General features: G+C 54.0%; 1 protein-coding gene across 7 annotated transcripts in view; it reads left to right on the top strand.

Annotated features, from left to right (window-relative positions):
* Window positions 1-10,000, top strand: part of lrrc28 (leucine rich repeat containing 28) — a 32,198-nt gene that overhangs the window by 8,418 nt on the left and 13,780 nt on the right. For all 7 annotated transcript variants that reach the window (XM_045708145.1, XM_045708148.1, XM_045708147.1 and 4 more), the window contains exons 7-8: window positions 4,649-4,751; window positions 7,011-7,189. In XM_045708145.1, the coding sequence (XP_045564101.1) occupies window positions 4,649-4,751; window positions 7,011-7,189 (282 nt within the window). The remainder of the gene's footprint in view (window positions 1-4,648; window positions 4,752-7,010; window positions 7,190-10,000) is intronic.

Raw genomic sequence — 10,000 nt, 5'->3', positions numbered from 1 at the left:
TCAAACCAGCTCAGTATGGCTGCTAACCAACTCACCTCTCTACCCCTAGGTTAGTATGGGGTCAGAGGTCACCACAGCCTCAAACCAGCTCAGTATGGCTGCTAACCAACTCACCTCTCTACCCCTAGGTTAGTATGGGGTCAGAGGTCACCACAGCCTCAAACCAGCTCAGTAGGGCTGCTAACCAACTCACCTCTCTACCCCTAGGTTAGTATGGGGTCAGAGGTCACCACAGCCTCAACGAGCTCAGTATGGCTGCTAACCAACTCACCTCTCTACCCCTAGGTTAGTATGGGGTCAGAGGTCACCACAGCCTCAACGAGCTCAGTATGGCTGCTAACCAACTCACCTCTCTACCCCTAGGTTCGTATGGGGTCAGAGGTCACCACAGCCTCAAACGAGCTCAGTATGGCTGCTAACCAACTCACCTCTCTACCCCTAGGTTAGTATGGGGTCAGAGGTCACCACAGCCTCAAACCAGCTCAGTATGGCTGCTAACCAACTCACCTCTCTACCCCTAGGTTAGTATGGGGTCAGAGGTCACCACAGCCTCAAACCAGCTCAGTAGGGCTGCTAACCAACTCACCTCTCTACCCCTAGGTTAGTATGGGGTCAGAGGTCACCACAGCCTCAAACGAGCTCAGTATGGCTGCTAACCAACTCACCTCTCTACCCCTAGGTTAGTATGGGGTCAGAGGTCACCACAGCCTCAAACCAGCTCAGTATGGCTGCTAACCAACTCACCTCTCTACCCCTAGGTTAGTATGGGGTCAGAGGTCACCACAGCCTCAAACCAGCTCAGTAGGGCTGCTAACCAACTCACCTCTCTACCCCTAGGTTAGTATGGGGTCAGAGGTCACCACAGCCTCAAACCAGCTCAGTAGGGCTGCTAACCAACTCACCTCTCTACCCCTAGGTTAGTATGGGGTCAGAGGTCACCACAGCCTCAAACCAGCTCAGTAGGGCTGCTAACCAACTCACCTCTCTACCCCTAGGTTAGTATGGGGTCAGAGGTCACCACAGCCTCAAACCAGCTCAGTAGGGCTGCTAACCAACTCACCTCTCTACCCCTAGGTTAGTATGGGGTCAGAGGTCACCACAGCCTCAAACCAGCTCAGTAGGGCTGCTAACCAACTCACCTCTCTACCCCTAGGTTAGTATGGGGTCAGAGGTCACCACAGCCTCAAACCAGCTCAGTATGGCTGCTAACCAACTCACCTCTCTACCCCTAGGTTAGTATGGGGTCAGAGGTCACCACAGCCTCAAACGAGCTCAGTAGGGCTGCTAACCAACTCACCTCTCTACCCCTAGGTTAGTATGGGGTCAGAGGTCACCACAGCCTCAAACCAGCTCAGTATGGGCTGCTAACCAACTCACCTCTCTACCCCTAGGTTAGTATGGGGTCAGAGGTCACCACAGCCTCAAACCAGCTCAGTAGGGCTGCTAACCAACTCACCTCTCTACCCCTAGGTTAGTATGGGGTCAGAGGTCACCACAGCCTCAAACCAGCTCAGTAGGGCTGCTAACCAACTCACCTCTCTACCCCTAGGTTAGTATGGGGTCAGAGGTCACCACAGCCTCAAACCAGCTCAGTAGGGCTGCTAACCAACTCACCTCTCTACCCCTAGGTTAGTATGGGGTCAGAGGTCACCACAGCCTCAAACCAGCTCAGTAGGGCTGCTAACCAACTCACCTCTCTACCCCTAGGTTAGTATGGGGTCAGAGGTCACCACAGCCTCAAACCAGCTCAGTAGGGCTGCTAACCAACTCACCTCTCTACCCCTAGGTTAGTATGGGGTCAGAGGTCACCACAGCCTCAAACCAGCTCAGTATGGCTGCTAACCAACTCACCTCTCTACCCCTAGGTTAGTATGGGGTCAGAGGTCACCACAGCCTCAAACCAGCTCAGTATGGGCTGCTAACCAACTCACCTCTCTACCCCTAGGTTAGTATGGGGTCAGAGGTCACCACAGCCTCAAACCAGCTCAGTAGGGCTGCTAACCAACTCACCTCTCTACCCCTAGGTTAGTATGGGGTCAGAGGTCACCACAGCCTCAAACCAGCTCAGTAGGGCTGCTAACCAACTCACCTCTCTACCCCTAGGTTAGTATGGGGTCAGAGGTCACCACAGCCTCAAACCAGCTCAGTATGGCTGCTAACCAACTCACCTCTCTACCCCTAGGTTAGTATGGGGTCAGAGGTCACCACAGCCTCAAACCAGCTCAGTATGGCTGCTAACCAACTCACCTCTCTACCCCTAGGTTAGTATGGGGTCAGAGGTCACCACAGCCTCAAACCAGCTCAGTATGGCTGCTAACCAACTCACCTCTCTACCCCTAGGTTAGTATGGGGTCAGAGGTCACCACAGCCTCAAACCAGCTCACTATGGCTGCTAACCAACTCACCTCTCTACCCCTAGGTTAGTATGGGGTCAGAGGTCACCACAGCCTCAAACCAGCTCAGTAGGGCTGCTAACCAACTCACCTCTCTACCCCTAGGTTAGTATGGGGTCAGAGGTCACCACAGCCTCAACCAGCTCAGTAGGGCTGCTAACCAACTCACCTCTCTACCCCTAGGTTAGTATGGGGTCAGAGGTCACCACAGCCTCAACCAGCTCAGTATGGCTGCTAACCAACTCACCTCTCTACCCCTAGGTTAGTATGGGGTCAGAGGTCACCACAGCCAGCCAGCCAGGGAGGTATGGGCGGCCAGCCAGCCAGGGAGGTATGGGCGCTGTAGTAGTTAGACCAGCCAGGGAGGTATGGGCAGCCGGCCAGCCAGGGAGGTATGGGCAGCCAGCCAGCCAGGGAGGTATGGGTAGCCAGCCAGCCAGGGAGGTATGGGCAGCCAGCCAGCCAGGGAGGTATGGGCAGCCAGCCAGCCAGGGAGGTATGGGCAGCCAGCCAGCCAGGGTGGTATGGGTAGCCAGCCAGCCAGGGAGGTATGGGCAGCCAGCCAGCCAGCCAGGGAGGTATGGGCAGCCAGCCAGCCAGCCAGGGAAGTATGGGCAGCCAGCCAGGGAGGTATGGGCAGCCAGCCAGCCAGGGAGGTATGGGTAGCCAGCCAGCCAGCCAGGGAGGTATGGGCAGCCAGCCAGCCAGCCAGGGAGGTATGGGCAGCCAGCCAGCCAGCCAGGGAGGTATGGGCAGCCAGCCAGCCAGCCAGGGAGGTATGGGCAGCCAGCCAGCCAGCCAGGGAGGTATGGGCAGCCAGCCAGCCAGCCAGGGAGGTATGGGCAGCCAGCCAGGGAGGTATGGGTAGCCAGCCAGCCAGGGAGGTATGGGCAGCCAGCCAGGGAGTTATGGGCGGCCAGCCAGCCAGGGAGGTATGGGTAGCCAGCCAGCCAGGGAGGTATGGGTAGCCAGCCAGCCAGGGAGGTATGGGCAGCCAGCCAGCCAGCCAGGGAGGTATGGGCGGCCAGCCAGCCAGCCAGGGAGGTATGGGCGGCCAGCCAGCCAGGGAGGTATGGGCGGCCAGCCAGCCAGCCAGGGAGGTATGGGCGGCCAGCCAGCCAGCCAGGGAGGTATGGGCGGCCAGCCAGCCAGCCAGGGAGGTATGGGCGGCCAGCCAGCCAGCCAGGGAGGTATGGGCGGCCAGCCAGCCAGCCAGGGAGGTATGGGCGGCCAGCCAGCCAGCCAGGGAGGTATGGGCGGCCAGCCAGCCAGCCAGGGAGGTATGGGCGGCCAGCCAGCCAGCCAGCCAGGGAGGTATGGGCGGCCAGCCAGGGAGGTGGGCGGCCAGCCAGGGAGGTATGGGCGGCCAGCCAGGGAGGTGGGCGGCCAGCCAGGGAGGTATGGGCGGCCAGCCAGGGAGGTATGGGCGGCCAGCCAGCCAGGGGAGGTATGGGCGGCCAGCCAGCCAGGGAGGTATGGGCGGCCAGCCAGCCAGCCAGGGAGGTATGGGCGGCCAGCCAGCCAGCCAGGGAGGTATGGGCTGCCAGCCAGCCAGCCAGGGAGGTTGGGCGGCCAGCCAGCCAGCCAGGGAGGTATGGGCGGCCAGCCAGCCAGCCAGCCAGCCAGGGAGGTATGGGCGGCCAGCCAGCCAGCCAGCCAGGGAGGTATGGGCGGCCAGCCAGCCAGCCAGCCAGGGAGGTATGGGCGGCCAGCCAGCCAGCCAGCCAGGGAGGTATGGGCGCTGTAGTAGTTAGACCAGTCAGGGATTACAGAGGCTTCCATTGACTGTTGATAGGTGAGCCTGTCTGATAGTGGTAGGTGAGCCTGTCTGATAGTGGTAGGTGAGCCTGTCTGATAGTGGTAGGTGAGCCTGTCTGATAATGGTAGGTGAGCCTGTCTGATAGTGCTAGGTGAGCCTGTCTGATAATGGTAGGTGAGCCTGTCTGATAATGGTAGGTGAGCCTGTCTGATAATGGTAGGTGAGCCTGTCTGATAATGGTAGGTGATCCTGTCTGATTGTATTCTGGGTGATCCTGTCTGATAATGGTAGGTGAGCCTGTCTGATAATGGTAGGTGATCCTGTCTGATTGTATTCTGGGTGATCCTGTCTGATAGTGGTAGGTGAGCCTGTCTGATTGTATTCTGGGTGATCCTGTCTGATAGTGGTAGGTGATCCTGTCTGATTGTATTCTGGGTGATCCTGTCTGATAGTGGTAGGTGATCCTGTCTGATTGTATTCTGGGTGTGTGTTCCAGATTTGGGTCGTTCCAGAGAGCTGCAGTTTGTGTTTGTTGACAACAACGTCCACCTCAAAGGCCTTCCTTCATACCTGTACAACAAGGTGATTGGCTGCAGCGGGTAAGGACAGCCCCTAACCCTTATATCTGTACACGGTGATTGGCTGCGGCGGATAAGGACAGCCCCTAACCCTTATATCTGTACACGGTGATTGGCTGCAGCGGATAAGGACAGCCCCTAACCCTTATATCTGTACACGGTGATTGGCTGCGGCGGATAAGGACAGCCCCTAACCCTTATATCTCTACAAGGTGATTGGCTGCAGCGGATAAGGACAGCCCCTAACCCTTATATCTGTACACGGTGATTGGCTGCAGCGGATAAGGACAGCCCCTAACCCTTATATCTGTACACGGTGATTGGCTGCGGCGGATAAGGACAGCCCCTAACCCTTATATCTGTACACGGTGATTGGCTGCAGCGGATAAGGACAGCCCCTAACCCTTATATCTGTACACGGTGATTGGCTGCAGCGGATAAGGACAGCCCCTAACCCTTATATCTGTACACGGTGATTGGCTGCAGCGGATAAGGACAGCCCCTAACCCTTATATCTGTACACGGTGATTGGCTGCGGCGGATAAGGACAGCCCCTAACCCTTATATCTGTACACGGTGATTGGCTGCAGCGGATAAGGACAGCCCCTAACCCTTATATCTGTACACGGTGATTGGCTGCAGCGGATAAGGACAGCCCCTAACCCTTATATCTGTACACGGTGATTGGCTGCAGCGGATAAGGACAGCCCCTAACCCTTATATCTGTACACGGTGATTGGCTGCGGCGGATAAGGACAGCCCCTAACCCTTATATCTGTACACGGTGATTGGCTGCGGCGGATAAGGACAGCCCCTAACCCTTATATCTGTACACGGTGATTGGCTGCAGCGGATAAGGACAGCCCCTAACACTTATATCTGTACACGGTGATTGGCTGCGGCGGATAAGGACAGCCCCTAACCCTTATATCTGTACACGGTGATTGGCTGCAGCGGATAAGGACAGCCCCTAACCCTTATATCTGTACACGGTGATTGGCTGCAGCGGATAAGGACAGCCCCTAACCCTTATATCTGTACACGGTGATTGGCTGCGGCGGATAAGGACAGCCCCTAACCCTTATATCTGTACACGGTGATTGGCTGCGGCGGATAAGGACAGCCCCTAACCCTTATATCTGTACACGGTGATTGGCTGCAGCGGATAAGGACAGCCCCTAACCCTTATATCTGTACACGGTGATTGGCTGCGGCGGATAAGGACAGCCCCTAACCCTTATATCTGTACACGGTGATTGGCTGCAGCGGATAAGGACAGCCCCTAACCCTTATATCTGTACACGGTGATTGGCTGCAGCGGGTAAGGACAGCCCCTAACCCTTATATCTGTACACGGTGATTGGCTGCAGCGGATAAGGACAGCCCCTAACCCTTATATCTGTACACGGTGATTGGCTGCGGCGGGTAAGGACAGCCCCTAACCCTTATATCTGTACACGGTGATTGGCTGCAGCGGATAAGGACAGCCCCTAACCCTTATATCTGTACACGGTGATTGGCTGCAGCGGATAAGGACAGCCCCTAACCCTTATATCTGTACACGGTGATTGGCTGCGGCGGATAAGGACAGCCCCTAACCCTTATATCTGTACACGGTGATTGGCTGCAGCGGATAAGGACAGCCCCTAACCCTTATATCTGTACACGGTGATTGGCTGCAGCGGATAAGGACAGCCCCTAACCCTTATATCTGTACACGGTGATTGGCTGCGGCGGATAAGGACACATCTCCGTCCATTTCTTTAGCTTTATTGTGAAGGAATATCATTTTTCCAGCATTTTGTGTCGACATTTCATTGCTTACTGACCTTTTTCTTAATTGGATAAATCTATGTCTATGAATGTATTATAGCAGAATTTGGATTGGAGTCTCAGACATTGACGTCTGTCTGTCTAACCTGTCTGTCTCTCTGTCTCTCTGGTCTGTCTGTCTGTCTGTTTCCTTATCTGTCTCTCTCTGTCTCTCTCTCTGTCTCTCTCTCTGTCTCTGTCTCTCTCTCTCTCTGTCTCTCTCTGTCTCTCTCTCTCTCTGTCTCTCTCTGTGTCTGTCTCTCTCTCTCTCTCTCTGTCTCTCTCTGTCTCTGTCTCTCTCTGTCTCTCTCTGTCTCTCTCTCTGTCTCTCTCTCTGTCTCTCTCTCTGTCTCTCTCTGTCTCTGTCTCTCTCTGTCTCTGTCTCTCTCTGTCTCTGTCTCTCTCTGTCTCTCTCTCTCTGTGTCTCTCTCTGTGTCTGTGTCTCTCTGTGGCTGTGTCTCTCTCCAGGTGTGGTCTGTCAGGGCAGGTGTCTGACCGGGCGCCCCAGCCTCTGTCTCTGGGAGACGTGTCTGTCCATCTGCCTGCTGAGGTGAAGGCTATAGGCTCAGAGACGGAGCGAGTGGGCCCCCTGGAGGAGCTCGCCATGAGGGCCCTGCACAGCATGTACAGTGGACAGCCACTCAGAGGTGAGGAGACACACTGATCCTCTTGGGTCTTCTGATATTTCAGGACAGGAAGTGTCCTTTAATTCATCACACCGTAGAGACAGGAAGTGTCCTTTAATTCATCACACCATAGACACAGGAAGTGTCCTTTAATTCATCACACCGTAGAGACAGGAAGTGTCCTTTAATTCATCGCACCGTAGAGACAGGAAGTGTCCTTTAATTCATCGCACCGTAGAGACAGGAAGTGTCCTTTAATTCATCGCACCGTAGAGACAGGAAGTGTCCTTTAATTCATCACACCGTAGAGACAGGAAGTGTCCTTTAATTCATCACACCATAGACACAGGAAGTGTCCTTTTAATTCATCACACCGTAGAGACAGGAAGTGTCCTTTAATTCATCGCACCGTAGAGACAGGAAGTGTCCTTTAATTCATCGCACCGTAGAGACAGGAAGTGTCCTTTAATTCATCACACCGTAGAGACAGGAAGTGTCCTTTAATTCATCGCACCGTAGAGACAGGAAGTGTCCTTTAATTCATCACACCGTAGAGACAGGAAGTGTCCTTTAATTCATTACACCATAGAGACAGGAAGTGTCCTTTAATTCATCACACCATAGAGATGCTGTACAGATGGGAGAATAATAATGGGGGTCTTAGCACCGAGCCTGGTGGAACGCCAAATTCAGCTACGGAACATTTGAGGCGATCTAATATGACATTGAGCAGATTCCATCCTGATGGGGATGAATGTGAAGACAAGGAAGTGACATCAGCTCTGGGATAATATAGAATATTGTCTCTGTCCGAAATGGCTCCCCATTTCCTATATAGTGGACTGCTTTTTAGAGAATAGGGTGCCATTTGGGGGGACACACACAGTACTTTCACACTCTGAAATGAGACATCACGCTCTGAAATGAGACATCACACTCTGAAATGAGACATCACACTCTGAAATGAGGCATCACACTCTGAAATGAGGCATCACACTCTGAAATGAGGCATCACACTCTGAAACGATACATCACACTGAAACGAGACATCACGCTCTGAAACGAGACATCGCGCTCTGAAACGAGGCATCGCGCTCTGAAACGAGGCATCGCGCTCTGAAACGAGGCATCGCGCTCTGAAACGAGCATCGCGCTCTGAAACGAGACATCGCGCTCTGAAACGAGACATCGCACACTGAAACGATACATCGCACACTGAAACGATACATCGCACACTGAAACTATAGCGTGATCACACGGTCATCCGGAACAGCTTGTGCTCTCATGCATGATTCAGTGTTGCCTCAAAGCGAGCAAAGAAGGCGTTTAGTTAGTTTGGTAAAGCTTGCTTCACTGGGCAGCTCGTGGCTGGGTTTCCCTTTGTAATCCGTGATAGTTTGCAAGCCCCACCACATCCAACAAGCATCAATGTCGGTGTAGTAGGATTCCATCTTAGTCCAGTATTGACACTTTGCCGGATTGATGGTTCGCAAGCCCCACCACATCCAACAAGCATCAATGTCGGTGTAGTAGGATTCCATCTTAGTCCAGTATTGACACTTTGCCGGATTGATGGTTCGCAAGCCCCACCACATCCAACAAGCATCAATGTCGGTGTAGTAGGATTCCATCTTAGTCCAGTATTGACACTTTGCCGGATTGATGGTTCGCAAGCCCCACCACATCCAACAAGCATCAATGTCGGTGTAGTAGGATTCCATCTTAGTCCAGTATTGACACTTTGCCGGATTGATGGTTCGCAAGCCCCACCACATCCAACAAGCATCAATGTCGGTGTAGTAGGATTCCATCTTAGTCCAGTATTGACACTTTGCCGGATTGATGGTTCGCAAGCCCCACCACATCCAACAAGCATCAATGTCGGTGTAGTAGGATTCCATCTTAGTCCAGTATTGACACTTTGCCGGATTGATGGTTCGCAAGCCCCACCACATCCAACAAGCATCAATGTCGGTGTAGTAGGATTCCATCTTAGTCCAGTATTGACACTTTGCCGGATTGATGGTTCGCAAGCCCCACCACATCCAACAAGCATCAATGTCGGTGTAGTAGGATTCCATCTTAGTCCAGTATTGACACTTTGCCGGATTGATGGTTCGCAAGCCCCACCACATCCAACAAGCATCAATGTCGGTGTAGTAGGATTCCATCTTAGTCCAGTATTGACACTTTGCCGGATTGATGGTTCGCAAGCCCCACCACATCCAACAAGCATCAATGTCGGTGTAGTAGGATTCCATCTTAGTCCAGTATTGACACTTTGCCGGATTGATGGTTCGCAAGCCCCACCACATCCAACAAGCATCAATGTCGGTGTAGTAGGATTCCATCTTAGTCCAGTATTGACACTTTGCCGGATTGATGGTTCGTCGGAGGGCATTTATTCTAAGTGTCCAGATTTGCGTCCTGCTCCTTAGCGTCAGCTCTAGTAGCCTTTAGCTCAGTGAGGATGTTGCTTGTAATCCATGGCTTCTGGTTGTCCCCTCTGGTGCCATTCTTTCACACCACCCTAACCCCCAGGCATCCCGCTGTGGTCTGTCACTAACCCCCAGGCATCCTGCTACCGCTGTGGTCTGTCGCTAACCCCCAGGCATCCTGCTGTGGTCTGTCGCTAACCCCCAGGCATTCTGCTGTGGTCTGTCGCTAACCCCCAGGCATCCCGCTGTGGTCTGTCGCTAACCCCCAGGCATCCTGCTGTGGTCTGTCACTAACCCCCAGGCATCCTGCTGTGGCCTGTCGCTAACCCCCAGGCATCCTGCTACCGCTGTGGTCTGTCGCTAACCCCCAGGCATCCTGCTGTGGTCTGTCGCT

Source organism: Salmo salar, chromosome ssa26 (genome assembly GCF_905237065.1).
Source record: "Salmo salar chromosome ssa26, Ssal_v3.1, whole genome shotgun sequence".
Lineage (NCBI taxonomy): Eukaryota > Metazoa > Chordata > Actinopteri > Salmoniformes > Salmonidae > Salmo > Salmo salar.
The sequence above is the reverse complement of the archived record's forward strand: the minus strand, read 5'-3'. Positions and strand labels throughout refer to the sequence as shown.